Source organism: Ooceraea biroi, chromosome 6, assembly GCF_003672135.1.
Source record: "Ooceraea biroi isolate clonal line C1 chromosome 6, Obir_v5.4, whole genome shotgun sequence".
Classification (NCBI taxonomy): Eukaryota; Metazoa; Arthropoda; class Insecta; order Hymenoptera; family Formicidae; genus Ooceraea; species Ooceraea biroi.
In genome coordinates this window covers 6,883,727-6,908,796 of record NC_039511.1, presented here as the reverse complement: position 1 = coordinate 6,908,796, position 25,070 = coordinate 6,883,727, and the positions used below count along the sequence as shown (strand labels likewise).

The 25,070-nt window shown below is 37.7% G+C and overlaps 1 protein-coding gene across 7 annotated transcripts in view; it reads right to left on the bottom strand.

The window, feature by feature from the left end:
* Window positions 1–25,070, bottom strand: part of LOC105276776 (ammonium transporter Rh type B) — a 352,615-nt gene that overhangs the window by 84,350 nt on the left and 243,195 nt on the right. For all 7 annotated transcript variants that reach the window (XM_026970179.1, XM_026970180.1, XM_026970178.1 and 4 more), the window contains one exon: window positions 9,392–9,474. In XM_026970179.1, the coding sequence (XP_026825980.1) occupies window positions 9,392–9,474 (83 nt within the window). The remainder of the gene's footprint in view (window positions 1–9,391; window positions 9,475–25,070) is intronic.

Below are 25,070 nucleotides of genomic sequence, written 5' to 3'. Positions count from 1 at the left end.
ATTACTAAAACAATTGACAACGACAGGTTTTGATTCTGGGTACTCGCTACTACTAACCATAGCGCTCACCGACTGTGTCATTGTGGCACAGTCGATATGGTATCTCTCTTTATGCCTTATAATCCACAGTAACGACAGCTCCTAATTTCAAGTGTAACAAACTTTGCTTACAAGGCGCATTCGATAAAACGCTTGAACACGATACTATTTATTTTCGATATAGATTCATCATGTGAAAGTTGATCAAAATCGGTGAAGAGTCAACCGCAACTTTCCCTTGAGTAGACCACAATCTCTTGATGCTAATTCCATCGAAAATGTTTTTTATGAAGATGAAATAGAAGAGAGCTATAATAAAAGCTATAATAGAATAAAGCTATAAATTTCTGTTTTCTAGATTTCACATTATTTTATTAAACAAAGAAAGAAGTTTTTCAAGAGAACTTTTCTATCTATTAATTACTTTTTCATTAAGTAGAACCAACAAGTTAAATCTTGAAGTTATAAAATTTTTTCGTGTTAAAAAACAAAATTGTCGAAAGTTTAGGGAGCGGTGAATTTGGACACAGTACAATTGGACACGTTGCAATTGGACAAAGTGTAAATGGACATCGCTTATTTGGACACAAAAAAGTTTGATACCATTAAGTTGCAGGTTAGGCTAGGTTAGTTTAGTTTATGGTGTGCAACTTAGTGATTTTTGCATCCAACTGAACGGTATCCAACTTTGCAGTGCGCACCTTTTTCAAATGAACAGCGTTCATTTGCACTGTTTCCAATTTCCAAAAAATCGCGTACAAAGTTTCGTGTCCATCTGCACCGTGGCTATTTGCAACGTGTCCAATTGTACTGTGTCCAAATAAAGGTCACCCGAAACTTTATAGTCAAACTGTATGTGTATAACACTTTTTTTATTTTAATATACAGGGTGTATCAGACCACCCGTGACACCCGATTTTTTCGTAAACGCAACATTTCAGAGAAAAATGTTTCAGACAAAACTTGCAGGGTTGGAAAGGGGCCATTCACTGATGGTAACAGATTGGTCATTTGCGGTCATTTTCAAGGTCATTTGAAGGTCAACTCCAATTTTTTAAACACAAACCGATATTTTTTATTGCAGATTCTGATTACATGCAAAACAATAAGAAACTTTTGTCTAAAACATTGTTTCTGAAGATGTCTCTTTTGATCTTGAAATCATCTAGGAAGAATATGATGCAATAATGAACTTTAACTGCTCTTAGCGTAACCCAGGACCAACGACGAGGACATGGCAGTTATCTGGTCCCGTGTGTGTGTATGTGCTCGCGCGCGTGCGCGCCTGCACGTGTGTATGGAGACGCAGACCCCACGCACAGTGTGACAAATAGCCAATCTGAAGGGAAATAATTCTTATTGTGTTAATGGAAACTTTTAATTAATATTTAACGGTTATATAATAATAATTAAACTGTTTAAATAATGTAACATTTTAATTTAACATAAATAATCAAACTAACCATAAACTATACAAACATATATAAATCATAATTATTTAAATATTTTGGAACTTTGGCGATAATGTATGAATCATTTAATGTTATTCGCTGTGATCTTGCAAATTAAAATATGAGACAACAAAAGCTATCAAGTCTTCACTGCGAGATGCATGTTTGCTATTTACCCATATATCGAACATACGTCTCCGCGAAATTGATGTCGTCGACTCTGAAAATATAATATAACTTTGATATTAGCGAATACTAGCAGCTGAGCTTTGCATATAAGATTGTTGAAGGTTTAGATATTATAATAGCCAAATATGACAGTGGGGTATTGTGGGGATTTTTTTATAATCTTTGCTGAATGTGAAAAATAATGGAAAAAATTGTCTACCTATGTATGCATTAAATACGGAAAAACAAAAAGAGCTCTCTTATTATCTATAACTTGTAGGTTTAGAACATACTTTTAGGCAACTTTCCATTTCGCAGATCGGGAATATCTTTTTCTATCAGGAAGTTATTGAATCGTCAATCAAGGGAATGTTTGACAAACGTCAATGCGTGGAGACGCCGCGCGCTGCTTTACTAGTACCCCTAGCAGCCATTGGACTTTATTAGGGTGTAAAAATTGTGTCGATACAAGCGCTGACTATCCACAATAAGTATTCAATGGTAATTAGTATTCGAAATTACCTTGGAAAAATTGAATTACTTCCCTCCAGATCGGTGTTTTGATACACTGTGCCACGGCTCGTGAGTTCCGCGGTATTTAGGGACTCCAAATCGCCCTCCGAATGTGTAATGTGTGTAATGTGCGGTGTAATATGTATGGTGTGCATGTTGTGTATTGGGAGTGTATCACATCATCCATGCCAGCCCTTCATCTCGAGAAAGTGCAATATCGCAGAGAAAATAATAGTGTTTACAAATTCTCAAAATGCCTGCCACCTTGATTCACACATCGCCGCAATCGTCTTCTGACGTTGTCAGTAGCTCGCAGAACTTCCTCGTGACCCAGCAACTGGCAGGCGTTCCGAATTCGCTCCTTCATGTTGTCTCTTGTTGTTGGACGATGTTGATAAACGATGTCTTTTATCCGGCCCCAAAAAAAGAAATCCATGGGAGTCAGGTCTGAGGATCGAGGTGGCCACGCCACAGGACCTCCTTTGCCGATCCATCGCCCAGGGTACAGGTCATTGATTACGTGCCGTGCGACCAGCGAGAAATGGCTCGGGCAACCGTCATGCTGCATCCACATCACTGCTCGTGTCTTCAGTGGGACGTCTTCCAGAAGCTGGTAGAGGATGTTGTCGAGGAAGTCAGCGTACACATGACCGTTCAGAGTGTCATCGAAGAAGTAGGACCCGATGATTTGATGTCCGATGAGGCCACACCATGTATTGAGGCTCCACACATGCTGGTTGTTTACTTCTTGCAGCCAATGAGGGTTTTCTTTTGACCAGTAATGGGCATTGTGGATGTTGACCTCCCCGTTGCTCTTGAATGTAGCTTCATCGGACCAGAGAATAGATCGATGGAAGCTCTGGCTTTTTGTTAATAACCATTGGCAGAAGTCTACGCGTTTCTGAAAATCTTCTCCAAGCTCCTGGTGCAGGTTGATGTGGTACGGATGTTAACTACTGGTGTTCAAAATCCTCCATACCGTCATATGACTCACACCGCAATCAGCCGAGATCCTTCTGGTCGAATCGTGAGGATTCACAACAACGGCAGCCAAAATATCAGGCGCTATTTCGTCTCTCACCGGTCGCCTAATCTGCTGATTTCGATTATGTTGAGGCTGCAGCTGACCAGTCGTTTGAACCCGACGTGCCAAACGCCTGAAAACTTCTCAAGACTGAGGGACACGTTGAGGGTACCTCTTTGCATACAGACGCTCGGCTACCCTGTTATTTCGACGACATTCGCCCAACACTATAAGCATGTCGAAACCTTCCTCATTTGAAAACATGTTTTGCTTGCCGAAGGTTAGTGTTGAATGACGTTTTAACAATCTCTCATAACAATGACAACGTTGCTAATAATCACATTAGTCGATTGGCCTATTTGAGCAATGCTTCCGACTAACAAGGAGATGCCACAACCTGATTCACAAAGACAATCCCACGCAAACTTCGTTAGTGTTTATTATACCTTTGTGGACGGTTGTGGCATCTCCTTATTAGTCGGAAGCATGCTCAAATAGGCCAATCGACTAATGTGATTATTAGCAACGTTGTCATTGTTATGAGAGATTGTTAAAACGTCATTCAACACTAACCTTCGGCAAGCAAAACATGTTTTCAAATGAGGAAGGTTTCGACATGCTTATAGTGTTGGGCGAATGTCGTCGAAATAACAGGGTAGCCGAGCGTCTGTATGCAAAGAGGTACCCTCAACGTGTCCCTCAGTCTTGAGAAGTTTTCAGGCGTTTGGCACGTCGGGTTCAAACGACTGGTCAGCTGCAGCCTCAACATAATCGAAATCAGCAGATTAGGCGACCGGTGAGAGACGAAATAGCGCCTGATATTTTGGCTGCCGTTGTTGTGAATCCTCACGATTCGACCAGAAGGATCTCGGCTGATTGCGGTGTGAGTCATATGACGGTATGGAGGATTTTGAACACCAGTAGTTAACATCCGTACCACATCAACCTGCACCAGGAGCTTGGAGAAGATTTTCAGAAACGCGTAGACTTCTGCCAATGGTTATTAACAAAAAGCCAGAGCTTCCATCGATCTATTCTCTGGTCCGATGAAGCTACATTCAAGAGCAACGGGGAGGTCAACATCCACAATGCCCATTACTGGTCAAAAGAAAACCCTCATTGGCTGCAAGAAGTAAACAACCAGCATGTGTGGAGCCTCAATACATGGTGTGGCCTCATCGGACATCAAATCATCGGGTCCTACTTCTTCGATGACACTCTGAACGGTCATGTGTACGCTGACTTCCTCGACAACATCCTCTACCAGCTTCTGGAAGACGTCCCACTGAAGACACGAGCAGTGATGTGGATGCAGCATGACGGTTGCCCGAGCCATTTCTCGCTGGTCGCACGGCACGTAATCAATGACCTGTACCCTGGGCGATGGATCGGCAAAGGAGGTCCTGTGGCGTGGCCACCTCGATCCTCAGACCTGACTCCCATGGATTTCTTTTTTTGGGGCCGGATAAAAGACATCGTTTATCAACATCGTCCAACAACAAGAGACAACATGAAGGAGCGAATTCGGAACGCCTGCCAGTTGCTGGGTCACGAGGAAGTTCTGCGAGCTACTGACAACGTCAGAAGACGATTGCGGCGATGTGTGAATCAAGGTGGCAGGCATTTTGAGAATTTGTAAACACTATTATTTTCTCTGCGATATTGCACTTTCTCGAGATGAAGGGCTGGCATGGATGATGTGATACACTCCCAATACACAACATGCACACCATACATATTACACCGCACATTACACACATTACACATTCGGAGGGCGATTTGGAGTCCCTAAATACCGCGGAACTCACGAGCCGTGGAATCCGCGCCTCCATACACACGTGCAGGCGCGCGCGAGCACACACACACACACACACACAGGACCAGATAACTGCCATGTCCTCGTCGTTGGTCCTGGGTTACGCTAACAAGGAGTTGCTAACAAGTGCGAAATCAACTTTCGAATGAGTCATAGTACATTCGAAAGGAGACGAAAAAATATTTGTATCGTGTCCGAGGATTTGGGTGTATGGGCCTTAGGTTCGGAGAAAATCGCATCGAAATGTGAATATTTTCCAGCTGTACGGCAAGTACCTTGAATAGCTAAAGTTCGGCATGAAGCGCGATAGTGTAGTGGTTAAGCGCGTGCCTAGCGTTTTGCCGGCCGCGCAAGCTGGGTTCGAGACCGCGTTGTGACAATTTTTTTCAGTTTTTTTTTCTTTCTCTGTTTAATGAAATGGTTTTATTCTGTATATAATGATTTATTCTTCGATTTTATTTTATTTTGCAGTTATTTGTGTGGAATCAAAAATAACTATAGTTTTTGTATATGTTATTATACTTATTTTGTTAGTTATTATATAAAAAAATCTGACATCGTTGTACAATGTTGCGTGTGATAATTTATATTTGCTAACTTTATCGCATACCAAGCGCATTCGATCATTTTTTGAGGAACTTTCGTTTGCTCAAAGTCAGGTAAACTGACCTCCGATTTATATGAACGCTATTTACAAACAGTTGTAAAACCGTACGCTGCGCGTTGGAAGCAACGCCTTCTTGATGATTGTAGACTCTTGGGGAGGTCAGAAAAATATTCACATGTATAATGACATTTTTGTGAATGACGAAAACAAACCAACATGTAATTTACAAATAATACCGCCGAAATGCACTCCGATTTGTTAACCCTGCGACGTCTATTTTTATCGACAAGTAAAAATTATTATCAAACGCATTCAAAACTGTCCGGATATTATGGTTAGCGAAGAAAGAAGAGAATTGAATACGCGATATGACGCTATACGGATTCAATTACTGACTCATTATTTATGTGCTCCGCAATTTGAAAAAATGATCGAATTCGCTTGGTATGCATCAAAATTAGCAAATGAACGCGACATATTTTATAACGTTAATCAGTTATGTTGCCCACCCAATGTACATAACAATAAATGTAAATGCAACATGCGGCTTTCATTTATAAAATGTTCATGGTGTGCGAATCATTTATGTTTTCAATGCTTCTATATAGATTATCATCCGCAACATTGCACAGGGATGTCAGAATTTTATAATAAATGAAACAATGGACACATTAAAATATGCATGAATAAATAATCAATATCGAAAACTATAGTTATTTTTTATTCCACGCAAATAACTGCAAAATAAAATAAAATCGAAGAATAAATTATTATATACAGAATAAAACCATTTCATTAAACAGAGAGAGGAAAAAAACTGAAGAAAAATATTGTCATAACGCAGTCTCGAACCCAGCTTGCGCGGCCGGCAAAACGCTAGGCACGCGCTTAACCACTACACTATCGCGCTTCATGCCGAACTTTAGCTATTCAAGGTACTTGCCGTACAGCTGGAAAATATTCACATTTCGATGCGATTTTCTCCGAACCTAAGGCCCATACACCCAAATCCTCGGACACGACACAAATATTTTTTCGTCCCCTTTCGAATGCACTATGACTCATTCGAAAGTTGATTTCGCACTTGTTAGCAACTCCTTGTAAGAGTAGTTAAAGTTCATTAGTGCATCATATTCTTCCCAGATGATTTCAAGATCAAAAGAGGCATTTTCAGAAAAAATGTTTCAAACAAAAGTTTCTTATTGTTTTGCATGTAATCAGAATCTGCAATAAAAAATATCGGTTTGTGTTTAAAAAATTGGATTGACCTTCAAATGACCTTGAAAATGACCGCGAATGGCCAATCTGTTACCACCAGTGAATGGCCCCTTTCCAACCCTGCAACTTTTGTCTGAAACATTTTTCTCTGAAATGTCGCGTTTACGAAAAAATCGGGTGTCACGGGTGGCCTGATACACCCTGTATATAAATTATGGGAATCTTATTTTTAATTAATGTTTTTTAATCCCTTTGTTTAGAAAGGTTCTAACGTGAGCGAGTGAAAAGGACGGATGACACGAATGATAGACAGCACAGTAGGCAAAAAAATGTTCACTTTCTTAGGACGACACAATTTTAATAGAGCACTAACATATAAAACTTATTTACACTATGTACAACAGTTTTGATTCCGCGACAACAACGCGATCGCGCACTGATGACAAGGCGCAAGAGATCAGTTTTTGAAAGCCACGTCCGGAGCTCTGTGAAGTTAGCACCCCCAATTGCGCATTTTTATAAAATTTTGATAACGTTTGTTTGTCCACGATTTGTCCACATTTGTCCAACAAAAAATTTCGTTTGTCCACCTTCCAAAACACAGTTATAACAAAAAAATTTTTTGCAAACAAACTTTTATCACTAGCACCCCAATAGCGAAATTTTATAAAATGTTGATCGCATTCGTTTGTCCACGATTTGTTCACATTTGTCCAACAAAAAATTGCGTTTGTTCACCTCCCAAAACAGTTATGACAAAAACATTTTTTGAAAAAATTTTATCACTAGCACTCCCCATGTAAAGATTTCTTTACGTTCAAAGCACCAAACGATTTTCCATGATTAGTCTATGTTTGTCCACTAACAAGTTGCGTTTGTTCACCTTCCAAAAAAAAGTTACAACAAAAAAAGTTTGAAAAAATTATATTAGCAACACTCCCATAAAAAGATTTCTTTGTTTTCCAAGAATTTCTAACAGCATTTTCTGCAAGTTGAGCACAGCAATCGTTTGTCCACACGTTGTTTTCGTTTGTCCATGGATAACTTTCGTATGTTCACCCACGGAAATATAGTTATAAACAATTAAAACGAAGTAATTAACAATAACCGCTCTGTGCATATCTAACAGCATTTTCTGCAAGTTGAGCACAGTAACCGTTTATCCACACGTTGTATTCGTTTGCCCATGGATAACTTTCGTTTGTCCACCCACGGAAATATAGTTATAAACAAGTAAACCGAAGTAATTAACAATATCCGCTCTGTGGGCATCTAACAGCATTTTCTGCAAGTTGAGCACTGCAATCGTTTGTCCACACCTTGTTTTCGTTTGTCTACGTGCGGACAAACGATTGCAGTGCTCAACTTGCAGAAAATGCTGTTAGATGTGCACAGAGCGGTTATTGTTAATTACTTCGTTTTAATTGTTTATAACTATATTTCCGTGGGTGAACATACGAAAGTTATCCATGGACAAACGAAAACAACGTGTGGACAAACGATTGCAGTGCTCAACTTGCAGAAAATGCTGTTAGAAATGCTTGGAAAACAAAGAAGTCTTTTTATGCGAGTGCTGCTAATATAATTTTTTCCAACTTTTTTTGTTATAACTTTTTTTGGAAGGTGGACAAACGCAAATTGTTAGCGGACAAACATAGACTAATCATGGACAATCGTTTGGTGCTTTGAACGTAAAGAAATCTTTACATGGGGAGTGCTAGTGATAAAATTTTTTCAAAAAATGTTTTTGTCATAACTGTTTTGGGAGGTGAACAAACGCAATTTTTTGTTGGACAAATGTGAACAAATCGTGGACAAACGAATGCGATCAACATTTTATAAAATTTCGCTATTGGGGTGCTAGTGATAAAAGTTTGTTTGCAAAAAATTTTTTTGTTATAACTGTGTTTTGGAAGGTGGACAAACGAAATTTTTTGTTGGACAAATGTGGACAAATCGTGGACAAACAAACGTTATCAAAATTTTATAAAAATGCGCAATTGGGGGTGCTAACTTCACAGAGCTCACGTCCGGCAGTTTCCGCAAGCAACGGTCTTCGCGAAAGATTAGCGCAAGCGACGGTAGCTGAGATAGATTAAAGAATAAAGTTGTTGTTACCGAATCCCGGGGTTTTATACTCTAGCAGTTCTTGAATTTTTGGCTTGTCACAAATAAGCCAGACAAAGCCGATCAGTTTATTCTACAGCTCAGCTGTTAGCCACTATACAGGCTTGTTTGTCTCGAGCGTGTCTGTCGCGAGTTTTTTCTATCGATAGACGTGTACGACAAACACCAGCCCGGAATCTAAATCGCGAATCTAGTAATGCTCCCCGTGGCTTGCCAAAAATCATAAAACTTCGAATGAAAATTATCTCCTTAGCGGTTTCTCGAGGCCTATCTCAATCGTCTAGGGATCGGTCTCAAACATCCTTAAAATTTCTAACTTCGAGAAATTTCCATTTGGAATAAACTAAATTATTTGAGAAGCAAAGAAGAACATAGTTTTATTCATAGTTACATTGGCTTCGTCAGATAATTGTAACTATCGTTATTACCGTGATATAGTTGTATCCGAGAACGCTAATCACACCGGAGAGAGCACCAATGACCACTGCACCCACAGGCTCACACATCATACCTGCATACATAAAAAAATATAATTAGAAAAAGATGATAAATATCTATTGGGTTAAACAGAAAGTCCGTTATGTTTTTGAAAAGAAATGACTATGAGTAGAAATAAATGTGCGCCTACCTTACTCAAATATCGTCAAATGAGTAGAAAGTCTGACAGGAGACAAATCGACGCACATTTAAAGAAAAGAGTAAAAAACAGTAGAAAACAGTAAAATTGGTTGCGTATTGTGTATTTAACATCAATTCAAACATGGAGAATAATAACGTGTACTTTTTGCATCTCATGCTTTTTTACTTTAAAAAGGGCAGGAATGCAATTTAAACTCGAAACAAAATTTATGCGATATATAGAGAGAATGCAGTAAACAAATAATAAATATGCCGAAACTTTGGTAAATATCTCGAAACTATTGCCACCTCCGATTTCATTAATTTTCTAATATGACATCAAAGTGATTGTTAGGGAAAGGATAGTTGCGCGCGTTAACGCTTGGGCGAGATCGCGGCGGAGTTTGCGCAGAGCGCTCTCGAGTTATGTAATGGTGAAGGGCGAGTGCCTTATGTACGATTGCTGGGAATAAAGCATTGAAAAGGAAGTCATTTTGGTTTGTGATACATGATTTCATTGACGACAACATATTGGCGCCCAACGTGGGGCTTCTTCAACTTGACGGCTTCAGCAGGTGAGCGAGTCGTTAAAATTATATTATTATAAAGATGACAGATATGCGGATGTTGAAGCAAAGACGAGCTCAAATTAAAGGGCAAGTCACTCGTGTATATAATTAACCTTTTTAAAAAAAGGTACAAAAAAGCGCTGTTACGTCCAGTAGGCTCCATGGTTCCTCGCTTCCAAAACGAAATATTCTTTAAAAGATTTTATATAATATTCTATGTACGATTAAATCAGCGAACGTCGTTGCCACGCGCGAAAAAGATTTCGCGTGAGCGGAGGTCTCGGGGTGACGATGAGAGATATCGTGGTTCCCGGAAAAGAAATAATTAACTGATTCCTGAGCGATTGCTCTCATCAAAACCGTGAAATTTGGCACATGTCCGGCAAAACAAGTCTTTAAATCATTATTAAAACTGGGCTAATGAAGCAATCGTCTCGTTACCGCGACGTTCAAAAACTATTCATCTAGGGGTTAAAAAGGTTAATTATTGCAAATGACACGCGAAAACAATTATCAAAGAATACCGCTAAGAGATTTCTTTGACTTACGAAAACAAGTATTAGACCCATTCACTGATATCAAGTAAATTAACTATCGCAAATGACGTGCGAAAACAATTATCAACGAATACCGCCGAGAGATACGAAAGCAAGTATTAGACCTATCCGCTGATACCAAGTAAATTATTATAAGCGATAACCAATGGTTCGCGCAAACAATTTTTTGTGAATTCCCGGAAACAAATAGCACTCCCCATGGTCCTTAGAACGCATATAAAAAGGCGACGATTTGCCCAGAGACTCACTCTTGGACCCACCTAGTAACAATAAGCCTGTGCGGGAGTTTCGCTAAATATAAGTCAACTAGAAACGCGAACGTCTGCCAAATCATCACCCTCGCCTCCCTTTGGGTCTGAAGCAGTAGCAACTCAGCACTAATTTGCAGTATTAAAAGTAAGCGAAATTTTTTACGTTATACAAAAACTTGTAATTATTTTACCGTTAATTGAGAAATTAATTCATCAATCAAATTGTAACGTTTCTACTAATGTTACTGTTGCTTTCATCATAATATTACATCGAAATTTATTAATTAAATATTAATATTTAATGCACTTGTTGGTGAGGGAATTTGAAATAATTATAAGATATTTTCACCCACGAGAATTTGTTTCTCCTTGAGAGACTTCTGACCGATAGAAATTCACTGGAACTTACGCGATTGTTCCTTTCTTTTAAAGTGCGTCCCACTAAACGTGGATCCGACGATTTGGGTTCCTCTCAACAAAATAATACACGGGAACCACACTCAGAGGAAAACCGTCTGACTACGGGCGAGCCACTGCGGAAAAGAAGTCGTTCGCGGTCCCCTAGTTTAGATTTTCCCTCTACTAGCAGTACATTTTCGAAATTATCACTACCCTCTTCTTGTTCATCTTCATCCTTGGAGATATCTGATAATCCATCTTTTACGAGCGTGGTCTCGAAGTCCTTCGAGAACACATCCTTAGTCTTTTTCCCACCTATTCGATACCCCTTCCACCCAATGCCCTTATCCTCGGACCTGGATCCATTGATGTTCCTAGTTTAAGGGCCGCCCTTGTCAATTCCGGCTCTGACACCGTTGTTCCACTCATCACCAGAAACCGCCGTTATCCTGTCCTAATCCCTGCGTCCCTCATTCAAGAATTCTTTTTAGATAATACATAATTTAAATAATTGTCAGAATTATAAATAGTTTTTCATCAATGTAAAAATTTTATCGATGTATTTATTCTGCGTATTTCATTCTTTTCTTATGTATTTTATTTGCGAACATAATTATTAATTCCTTAAGAAAAAAAGGATAATCATTTTTTTTCTTATGTATTTTATTGCGTTTCAAATATAATATGTTAATTCTCTAAGGAAAAAGGAAAATCTAATTATTTGAGTAAACCTCAATCACTCCCCTTCCTACAACAGGTCGTACAGGTCCTATCCCAGGTAAAAGAGATTAAATTCTCTTACCTAAAAAGGGACCAACGAGCAGACTTGTTCCAAATCTAAGGGTAAAATCGACCTTGGTCGTTGACCCTACAGACGGAACTCGCAGTCAGCTCGACTCAAGTTTGAGACAGAGTGTCTCAAATTTTGAGAGGCGTGTGTTACGCCCTTCTCTCGAGCTCACGGAGCTCTGGACGTAACAGCGCCAAGTATACGCGCCTGAAGTTCTTCTAAAAAAGGACTCTACAAAACTAATGATATGAACAAATTGCGCCAACTACAATAGGTACTTGTGCAAACCAGAAAATCTATTACTGTATTATTACTCTTTGGCCGATATTCATTGTTGATTCTGATTTAAGACCATCTTAAGTACAATCATAAGATATTTGAAACCAATCACACAGTCGTATTAGCATCTTAAGACATTACTTCAGATCGTCTGGAAATAAGAACGGATTGTGAATACTGGCCTTTGATATTAAAAATAAAGGACATAATAATATTAAGCAGATATTTTTATACGAATAAATATTTTAATACATATAAATATATTTATTAATACAAATAAGTGTTTTTTCAAAATACTTGGCGCTGCTAAACCGAATCAATATGTTAATTTCCTTATTCTCTTTTTTTCTCTCTTGTGAATGCGTGCGTGTGTGCGCGCGCGCGCGCGTGTGTGTGAATGTGTGTGTGTGTGTGTGTGTGTGACATTAGAATTAAGCATAGAATAAGTTTAACTACATTTGTACATATATGTATTTCAGCGAGTTGTTATGTAATTTAGAGTCTAAGGAAATTATTGTAATATTTAGATTATTTAAATACTAAGACAATTTTTTATTCGGTTTAGCAGCGCCAAGTATTTTGAAAAAACACTTATTTGTATTAATAAATATATTTATATGTATTAAAATATTTATTCGTATAAAAATATCTGCTTAATATTATTATGTCCTTTATTTTTAATATCAAAGGCCAGTATTCACAGTCCATTCTTATTTCTAGACGATCTGAAGTAATGTCTTAAGATGCTAATACGACTGTGTGATTGGTTTCAAATATCTTATGATTGTACTTAAGATGGCCTTAAATCAGAATCAACAATGAATATCGGCCAAAGAGTAATAATACAGTAATAGATTTTCTGGTTTGCATAAGTACCTATTGTAGTTGACGCAATTTGTTCATATCATTAGTTTTGTATTGTCCTTTTTTAAAAGAACTTCAGGCGTGTATACTTGGCGCTTTTTTGTACCTTTTTTAAAAAGGTAATTTTGTTGTAATTTCACACATTTTGTAATAAAGTTTACTTTATCGTGTCCAATTTTTCTTGAAACAGAGATACAAGTTTTTCGGTTTGGTTAATTATAATCGAACACCCTATATATTATAATAAAAAGTGGACACCCAGTATATTATAATTAATCATCGGAATAAATAAAGTTTAATTTATCGCGTCAAATTTTTCTAGAATCATAACTACAAGTTTTTCGGCTTGATCAATTAAAATCGGACATCCTATATATTATAATCAAAAATGGACACCCTGTATAATATAACACCCTATATAGTATAATAAAAATTCGACACCCTGTATAATATAATAAGATAGTGTGAGATACCCTATATTTTAAAATGAGACCTGTATGTTATATTATAATTGAGTGATAAGGAAGGTAAAAGTGGAAAGCGAATTAATATAGCTTAGCAGATTTTATTTTCACATTTTACTTATCGGAATAAATAACGTTTACTTTATCGTGTCACATTTTTCTCGAAACAGAGATATAAGTTTTTCGGGTTGATCAATTAAAATCGGACACCCTATATATTATAATCAAAAGTGGACACCCAGTATATTATAATTAATCATCGGAATAAATCAAGTTTAATTTATCGCGTAAAATTTTTCTAGCATCATAACTACAAGTTTTCGGGTTGATCAATTAAAATCGGACACCCTATATATTATAATCAAAAGTGGACACCCAGTATATTATAATGATCGATAAAATGAAGTTTGATCGATAATGAAGTTAACATTATCGACTCTACACTTACGAGTCATCTCGAGCCATCTAGCGTCGAAACTACCGAACTGTACATTTTTCCTCACCTTTTCGCGAGCCCCTCTTGCCCTCACTTTACGCAGGAGGAGGAAACGGAGTATCTTAAGCGTGAAATCATGATATTCGACTTTTGCATCGCAATATCTCCGCTCGTAGGACACGTAGGAGAAAACTGAAAACACTTTTCTTATGCAAATCGAACCCAAGCTATCCATTGAGCCTACTCTGAACTTGATCCGTTCAGCGGTTATTGAGATCTAATAATCTGAGTGTCTGCGAAAGCGTCGCTTCGCGTAATAGTGTCACGGTGCGGTCTCGCTGCGCGTATACTTGGCGTGAGACACTACCGTGCCTCTTGATACTTTAACATCTTCTCCTCAGCATGAACCTAACGGATTGTGAAAATTTTTGCAATAAACAGTTGTTTTTTGCAATTGTTTGTAAAGAAAAAAGTCGTTTTTTTAAAATTGCTATTATTTTCTCAATTAAAAATTTTTTTTTCTTTAATAGGTTCATGCTGAGGAGAAGATGTTAAAGTATATGTATCTACAAGGACATTTCGATTGTTTGAAAATTCACTGAGCTGCGATTCACGGCGCGTTCGCGGAGGAGGCAACTTCAACCAGCTACTGCTCAATGAATTTTCATTATTTTTACATAAAAAAAATTCCTGTGTGCAGTTTAAATACTATATAAAAACATGCCCTAATTTTCAAAACAATCGATTTATTATTCTTTCGAAAAAAAAATCGCAAAATTTAGGTCATTTACTTGACCCTCCCCCCTTAACTCCCGCGCATTTTTTAATAAGCGACTCACTTTTACAACCTGCACCGCCTAATTATTTGAAAGTTCCAGAGGGACGACTCACACGGTGGCAGTATTTGTAAAAATTGAGACAACAATTTTGGAGCCGTTGGCATGCTGAGTATTTGCAGGAGCTGCAGAAACAAAATAAATGGACGTCCAAGGGAAAGAACATTAAGCTCGGTGCTATGGTGCTTCTTCGGGAGGACAACATGCCGCCGCTGCAGTGGATGCTGGGTCGAATCAGTGCACTGTTCCCAGGACCAGATGGAGCGGTATGAGTTATCTCCGTAAGAATGAAGAATGGAGAATTCAGACGTATCGTTAAGAAGTTATGTCCGTTGCCCATGGACAATGATACAGACCCAGATAGCAATGAGAAGATAGAATATTGTTAAATAAGCAGGATTGCATATTTGATTAATTAAGAAGTATTTTATTCTTTTTATTATTGACAGTATAATAGTTTAAGATTTGTATTAAGAATTCGTGCAACTTATATTTTATTTGAGTGATGATAAATAGTATTTGATTGTTGAGAGTTTATTTATGATCCAGCTGGCAATATAAATTAATTTAATATACACGCAACGTTTCGGCCGTAGTTTTCGACCCTTCTCAAGCGCTAATCTCTTACAATAAGTCACATTCTAAAACAAATCAACGCAACCAGTTATAAATGTTAGAATTGTTACAATTTATCACATCGTGATAAGTTATCAATTAATACTCACTTGCTGAACATGACTTATAATCAAATTAAAAATTGAAAATGAGAATCAGAGACGCATGTGGTGCAAGAACCCACACATCTTCGAGGCACAATAGCTTCTGACTGTGTTATTGAACTCCGCCACAACAACAAGTTTACGTGTGTATCAAAATATTATCGTATGTAGCCGGTAAATTTTCAGTGTCCTTTTGCGAATTGATAGCCTTATTGTTTCGTTTTATAAAGTACATTTTGGCAATCTCACGTTTTTTGAAGTGGTTTTCCTGGTGTAACACTGCTGCATCACACCATTCGAATTCGTGACCGTTTTCTATTCTGTGTCGACTCACAACAGAGAGATTATCGGAAAGTTTCTTTATATTGGCTATGTACTCTTTGTTCGGAGAAATATTAGGTGTATTATTCTCGTACGCTTACGGCATTCCCGCACGCTTCGTTCTTCTCCTCGCTTGTATCGATGCATGTTTTTCAAGTTGCTATCGAGTCGATTTCGACTACCATACCGAGTCAGGATCGGTCGCTAACACGCGATCGAGTTCTGTAGTTCGACAGTCCCCTCACGAGTAGGGTCGCGCATTATTGTATTACGCTCCAACAATAAAGTCAAGTTCAATTAGTTTGCAACTGTTTAGTTACCTAATTTTAACCCGCCAGTCCACCAAACTAACAAGAACATTTTTGTGAGAACACTCTTTAACTCGAGTCGTTAAATGTCGCTTCGTCTGGCCTATATAACAGGCCTCGCAATCACCGCAGTCGATCTTGTAAACAACACTATTTTGTAAATCTTTCTCAAGCTTATCCTTTCCCAACTTTACAAATCGATCCAATTTATTAGGCACAGAGAAAACCGGTTGAAACCCGAATTTAGTGAAATTTCTTTTTAATAAGTCGCTAGCATAACCAATGAATGGAATTTTTATAATCGGTTTTGAACGAGTTGGTTCCTTTATTCTAGTCACGACCGATAAGTCCTGGTGCTTAAGTTCCAAAGTTCTTTTTATGTTTTTATTTACAAACCCAATCGGATAACCATTATTCATCAAAATATCTCGAACAAGTTCAATGTTAGCACCATGGAATCGAGCGTCCGACAAAAGTAGTGCTCTATCGACTAGGCTCTTTACCACGCTAATTTTGTGTTGGACCGGATGACTTGAGAAGAAATTTATGTAGCGTCCCAAGAAGGTAGGCTTCCGATACCAGTTAGTTATTAAGGTGTCATTGTCTCTAACAACGGAAGTAGCCAAAAAATTCAAGGAGTTATTTGTCTCTAACTCGTAGGTAAATTGTAATCTCGGATGATACTCATTAAAAATCCTAACAACTTCATGTATGCGGTCACAAGGTAAAATCGTGAAAATATTGTCAACATATCTTCGGAAAATCGGTAGCTCAAAATCCAGTAACCCGATGCAATGAGTCTCTAGGTCCTTCATCACTATGTCAGCCAATATCGGCGATAATGGAGAATCCATAGGCGTACCAAAAATCTGTTCATAATATCTACTATCGAACTTAAAACTCGTAGACTGTAAAATTAATTTTATTGCATATTTAAATTGCTCCAAGTTAAACTTACACTCTTTTTCTATATATTTCCATCTTTTTTCTATTGCATTCATAACTAACTCGATTGGCACGTTTGTGAACAATGAGACCACGGCAAGGGAAACCAGAGCCTCATCCGATCTTATTTTCCTACCACTTATATCCTTTACGAAGTTCCAACTATCCAAAATGAATGAAGATGGTTTTGGAACAGACGCGCTCAGAATGCCGCCCAAGTAACTAGCCATCATATAAGTCGGGCTACCTATCGTTGAGACAATGACACGTAACGGATATCCCGATTTGTGCACTTTCGGTAACCCGTAGCAACGTGGTATATTATGGGTAGTGTTATACAATCTCTTATATATAGTTTCGTCAATGAGCTCATGATTGCGCCAAGATTTCACTAAATCGTTAAATCTTCTCGTCAATATCTTAATTGGGTCCGAAGTGAGCTCATTGTATGTAGTCGAATCATTAAGTGAGCAATTAATTTGGTCGTAATACTTTGACTTGTTAATTATATCTGTTACTCGTCCTTTGTCGGCTTGTCACTAAAATGTCGATATTATCTCTCAAAAATCGTCGGCAACATCTAACTGCATTCAACAGAAGTCGATCTGCGTGACTGATATGTTTTCGGTAATTTAAAAGACGACGGACAATATTGCAAGTCGAAACGCGAATCCTGTCCTACAATTCCTTCGAAACGTGTGACAAACTATATTCGAGGTTCTTTATCACCTCAAGGACAAAACTCGAGCGATCACTCTTGTTGTTGTTATTAAAGGGCAACGCAAACCCCTCACCTAAACTTAATAAACTCAATATGTTTTCCGGTATCTGGCAATCACTAATATTCATAATCCATTTTTTGTTAATATTTTGTAACAGTGAAAGAGTCTTCATCTGTCTGTCCAAGATACTATTGAATTTTTTAATTAATCTAAACTTAGTTTCAAGATCATGTCTCTTTATTCGGTCAAGGTTGAGTTCATAAAAACTATTCAAAACATCATCAGGTAACCAAACAGATAAATTGTCCTCCAAGTATTTAATCCTTTTTCTAAGATACTTTACGTTCGCATGAAGATCGCTAATTTCAAAATTCAGCAATCTGTAACAGTAACGGTAGTTGCAATTCGCATAATGGTTCCGGATCACCCTGCTATGAAACTCCAACTTAAATCGCATTTCACTGATATGTGGTGGTAAAACGTCATATCTCTTACACCGAACCAGGAACTTGAGTTGTTGCAGAGAAGCACAAAGCAGTAAGTTAAGTTTGATCCACAGCTTCAGGAACGACGCGGTTCTATGTCCAAATCTCCCTCGTATGGTCGTAAAAAATTATTTGATTGATTAGTTTAGTTAATATAGATAGTTTGTTTATTAAAATTTGCCCTTTCAAGAGGAGCGGGATGTTAGAGAAAGGATAGCTGCGCGCGTTAACGCTTGAACGAGATCGCGGCGGAGTTTGCGCAGAGCGCTCTCGAGTTATGTAATGACGAAGGGCGAGTGCCTTATGTACAACGTATTGCTGGGAATAAAGCATTGAAAAGGAAGTCATCTTGGTTTGTGATACGTGTTTTCATTGACGACAACAGTCGTCACCCTGAGTAACTTTTAAACGGTTTTAGCTGGCGGTCATTGTTTATTAAAAAGTTATTAACAAAAAAGTTTAATGGTTTTGCATGAATTTCAGCTCTACGGCGAAAAGAGGTATGTGTTGAGTTAGGTTAGGTTAGGTTTTTTCTGGAGGAGATGTAGGGAAAGTCCTCCGCATCTCCTCCGCCTACACTTCTACTATTCATATATATAGATTCTTTATAGATTTGCAGATTCCAGTGATTTATGGTGCATGGATGGGGGAGGAGCTCCGCCTGCATCCACGCAAATACCTAAACTAACCTAACCTAGCTCAACGCGTAACTCTTCTTTTTGTATAGACAGCTGAAAATTCGGGCAATATCATTAAACGTTTTTTGTTAATAACTTCTTAATAAACAACGAGCGACGGCTAAAACCTTCTGAAGATCATTCAGGGTAAAGACTTGATAATATATTAAAAAATTATTGAAATCGGGGAGTGACACCAGTTTTTTAAATATTATATTTACTGAGACTTTTGTGAAATTTGTTGTGAAATTTCATATTGATACGATTTTTGTCTCGATGATGCACTACATTCAGGCTAGTCGAAGTTGATTAAATCAAATCAAATCAAGATGCTAATCGAAAATGATCCACGACTTAAATGATAGAAATATTGAAAATATCGCAAACAGTGGAACTTAATTCGAAAAATGTTTTGCATCTGGTGTGATTGGAGAGATACTTTGTATAATAAGTTCCTACTATGCGAAAAATGATTCATTCAAATGTGTACTGTTCACAATTAACCCTTTGAGGCATAGTGGTACGTATACTTACCACCTATTTATTCTCACATTTTCATGAAATATTTCATATTTGAGGAATTCTTGTCGGGTTTTTTGCGGTTTTTAGCTTCTTATATGATACGGGAACATACATGAAAGGGTGAAAAGTGTTTTGCATAAGTTGTCCATTTATTATAAATAAACAAAGTGTGAAAAATACACATTTTTGCAGAAAAAAATCATTTTCCACGAACTATGAGTGAACTTTTTGCTCAAAATCAAGATGTGGGGGTTTTTTGGGTCGCTGATTACGAATCTGAAGTCCAAATTCTAAAATTCGCGATTTTTCATTTTTGCGTCCGCCATCTTGGATCCGCCATCTTGAATTTCGAAAATCTGATAACGGATTCGTCATCAGCGACCCCAGAATCTCCCGTATATAAATTTTCATGTGATTCGGATTTTCTGAAAAATGCGTGCCTCAAAGGGTTATGTTATATTCTCTGATGAATCGACGTTCAAAAATAATGATGAATTGAATAGACATAATTGTCACTATTGGTCGAATGTTAACCCTATTTGGCATAGATAAGTAGATAATCAGCATCGGTAGAGTATAAATGTTTGGTGTGGGATTATAAATGGTTACTTGATTGGTCCTTATTTTTTCAATGGAAATGTCACTAGAGAAAATTTTTTGAACTTCTCAGAGATCATTTACTACCAGGGCCGTCTTTAGTCATGTGGTGGCCCCTGACACATTTGGTTTTGGGGGCCTCTTCACGAAACTTACTGGCACTTCTTAACTCAATCAATAGAAAGGTTTTTTCCCTTACACCATTGTCCATTATTGTACTAAAAACTGTAAGAAATTTAAGGATTTCATGATACATGTATAACTCTCCTTTAGCGTTACCCGGAACTAACAACGTGAACGTAGAGAGTGTTTATGTAGCTCCTTATTTATTTTTTTTATCTTTTAATTTTATATATTTGTTTTTCATTTAAAAAATTTTTTCTTTTTTTGCGTTTTTTTTTAATTTTAAAAGTCTATTTTTAGGTTTTCGGCTCTCTTAAAGCCAAATATTAGGTGCAGGATAAAACCAGAGATATTTGAAAATAAATAAAGGAACTATTTTCCTATGAAAACCAAAGAACATTGAAAAGGAACACTAAAAAAACGAACATATTTATTAATATTGAAAAGACAAGTCTAAAAACAAAAAAAATTGAACAAAATCTACATTGACACTAGTGACTTTTTTCTTGATTTTTGATGTGCAAAATCATCAATTACTTCCCCAAAGTCAATTTCTTTGAGAATGTCACTTTCGATATTCATCAATGATAAGTTATTTAATCTTTCTTGAAGCATAGTACTCCTAAGTTCGTTTTTAATTCTGTTCAACTTAGAAAAGGAGCGTTCACCACTGCAGTTTGTTATCATCAATGACAAGAAAATTCTTAACGATATTCCAACATTAGGAAAAGTGTCTTCAATCTTGTCTGTTCGCAGGAGATGATATAATTCTGAAATCTTATTTCTTCATTTTCACTGCTTCGAACATTTTTTAAATATTGCGTTAAATGAAGACATTCCGATTCTAATTCTTCTGCGCTAACATCGTCGTGGTACATTTCAGCAAATTCTTTGCAACTATTTTTCAACTCGTCTGATTTAATAATTTTTAAGCGAGGAAGAAAACCAAATCGTTGATTGATTTCTTTGTACGAATCCGATCGTTGCTTTAAGTGGGTGATCAAGGTATCAATCATTGGAAGAAACGTTTCTATTTTAAATTTCTCTTTACCAGTTAGTTGAACAGTTTCGTCAGTTTCCGCCGATCCGTCATAAAATGCAATGCGCGAACTTCTAGTTCTTGTTCTTTGAGAGGGGTCCTTGTAGTCAGCGTCTGGAAAATTTTCTTTAGCAGAGGATTCGTACTGACCAAAATTATTTCTAACATTACCAACAAAATCAGCAAGGGAAGCAAACAATTTTGTCGCAACGTCCATTGTTAGGGTGTCTTTCTGAAGGCTCAGACTTGTTTTGTTTATTTTTTCCAATATGTTACTCCATATCTCTGTTAAAACAATAATTTCCAGTTTTTCCATTTTTCTGGCCAGACTAAGAGCTTCGTTTCTGGTTTCTCCTGGTTGGTCGATATCTCTAGCAATTGATATCAAAGCTTTCAAAATTTGCTTGTAACCCCGATGCAAAGCACCTACAGCGTCAGCACGTGCGGACCATCTAGTTTCAGAAAGGCACTTTATAACTTTATTCGAACCCAGACATTCTGTCAGTATATTCCACCGATGGGTAGAACTCGAAAAAAAATTGTACAAGTTTTGAACTAACTGAAAAAAGCTTGTTACCTCTAAAACACATCCGGCAGCATGAATGCCCACCAAGTTAAGAGAATGTGCCGCACATGGTACGAAAATAGCAAAATCTCTCCTTGATTCTTGCTTGTAAACTCGAATACTTTCCAGCCATATTTGACGCATTATCATAGCTCTGTCCGCGACAATCCTTTATTGGAATATCGTAATTTTCCAGAAATTTCAAAACTGTCTCTGCCAATATTCAGTTTTATGTTTCTTTATAGGTAAGAATTGTAAAAATCTCTCAACAGGGATTCCGTCTTTTACGTACCGAACAACGAAAGTCAGCTGATCAACATGCGAGAGGTCGGGTGTAGAATCTACACTAATTGAGAAATATTTTGCTGCTTTCAGTTCATCTACAATCTTCATTAAAACTTGTTTTCCCATAATACTAATTCATTGCAAATATTAGCTGACAAGTATGAAGTATTTCCTTTTCTCGGATTCCCGTACTTTTTTATATGATCCATAAGAAATGGATCAAATTCGCTTACTAACTCCAAACATCCCAAATAATTTCCGTTGTTTTGAGATCCAAAGGTTTCATTATTACCACGAAACGCAAGTCCTCTTGATGCCAAAAATTTAATGACTGCAACAATCCTTTTTAATACGCTCTTCCAGTAATCTACCTCTATCTTATATTGAGAAAGCAGGTCAATATCCACCATACCAACAGTTTTACTTCGCGCAATGTAAGTCATCATAGATTGCCTGTGCGCTAAACTAGTCTCGTGTTCCAATATGAGGTTATTGATATGCTTCCAATCATTACATCCACTCGGAGAACTGAAGTTTGTGTTAGAAGCGTTGAAAAGACAACAGGAATAGCAAAATACAGACTTCTTCAATGATGAATACAGGAGCCATTTTCTTTCAACACTTTCACCATTCTTTAATTTGCGGATGAAAACTGTCTTATTCAAATTCCTTGTTTTCATTCTACCATGCGGCTCTATGTAACTTCTAGAAGCTTCTGAGAAGTCACAGTCTTTATTTTGGAAAAACTTTGGTCCTTTGCGAATCCACAATTCACGTACTTTTTCCGTCACTATTGCATCCCAATAATTACCAGGATCGTGTGAAATGTTTTCGTTTTCTGTTGAAAATTGCATTTGGTCTGAAAACTCAGTTGTAGGTGTAATTACGTCGCATCGCCGATCGTTTCCTGAGCTAGAAATAGGTTCTAATGTTCTCTCACTGTTTTCTTGCTGCGACAAGTTTGAAGGATCAATTTGCTTGCTACCTTCAGGAGCTCCAGGTATAAAAAATGAAGTTAATTTTTGTAATTTGTCAATAGTTTCCTTTTGGTGAGCAGCTTTTTTCTTTTCTCTGCACCGCTGGGATATGATCGTTTCGACATGATTAAAAAATTATTGAAATCACGAGTATTACAAGTTTAATAAACAGTGTTGCTAGCAGCTATGGTTCCGTTTCACTGGATTTTGTTATCTGTTATTATGAAACGAAATTTTCGATTTTGTAGCATACTACAATACAACGCACAGAATGTTACACGGAAGATTCGTAACGTTGAGGGGGGGTCATAGCATGAAAAAGGACGCTGTATGAATCTATGTATGAGCGGAGTAAAATTTAAGCAAAAAGAAAAAAATACAAAAAGAAAAATAAGATATGAATGAATTCGGGTTTTGAAGTGAAAGAGTCCACTAAGCAGTGGAAGAAGATTACGGACTGTAACGAAAAAAGAACTCCACTAAACAGTGGAGAGAGTTACGGCTGTAAGACCCACTAGCAATAACGTAACTGCGATTGTTAGTAGGAAAGGGTGTGACGAGAATCCTACGGTCTGTGGAATTTATCAGTATCGGTATGACGGGTCTGCGATAGACAGTAGGCATCAAAGTGTTCCGATACTTTCAGTATCGTAAGACGTTGGAAAGACACGCCGGATTTGATACGGTGCCCGGGTGGAGGATATTGAATATAGCCGCTCCGGGCCCGCACCGCGTATGAGAAAGGTTGCGACGCTGCGTCACACGGCGGCCGAGCATGAAGCTCTTAACAACAAGAACAATCTCGAAACAATTTCGAAGTCTAAAATGATGATCGGTGGACGTCTGTACCTTTCACTCTTCCAAAGCCACAAAGCGGTAGAATGCTTTGAGAAAATGAGATAGATCAAAATTGACAGTTGCTCGTGATCGCAATTCGAATTCGAATCGAGACCGACGATCTAACAGCACAAATGTTCGAAAGACGTTCAGAGAATATCCATAGAATATTATAACATTATATGGATATTCTCTGAACGTCTTTCGAACATTTGTGCTGTTAAGTGAAGAAAAGAAGAGACGCGTGTAGACCAGAAAGAAGTAGAACTATGAAGGTTCTGGTAAATATATTTTTTATTTGGTAGATAAATTGTTAATGAATTTGCAAGTTTTCTTTATTCTACCCCTAACCTACTGTTTGTCAGTCGGGGCCCCCTGGAACCCGGGGCCTTTGGCCCAGGCCCAGCAGACCCATGCATAAAGATGGCCCTGTTTACCACACTACTTGAAGATGTTGATTTGAATACACGACAGAGAATGTGGATACAACTGGATGGGGCGCCACCTCATTATGTGATAATATTAAGAGATTATCTAGACAGGAGTACAATGATAGGTGGATTGGACGACGTGGACCTGTCGCATGGCTTCCACGATCTCCTGATATGACTCCATCCGACTTCTTTTTATGGGGGTATATAAAAAATGTCGTCTATGAGTATGCGCCTACAACCAGAGAAAATATGATAGAAAGAATTCGAGTAGCTTGCAGGAACATACCGCGCGCTGTTTTACTCAAAACGGTCAGACATTTCCAAGATAGGTTAGCGTTATGTATTCGAGCCAATGAATGATCGGATTGCGGCATATTATGGTATGTCATCTCATTTGTTATGAACAGAATATTTGTTATATCTACTATGTTTACAACAGGTTACTCAATTTTTTGATACACTGAAGATGGTCCAATGAGTGGACCGAA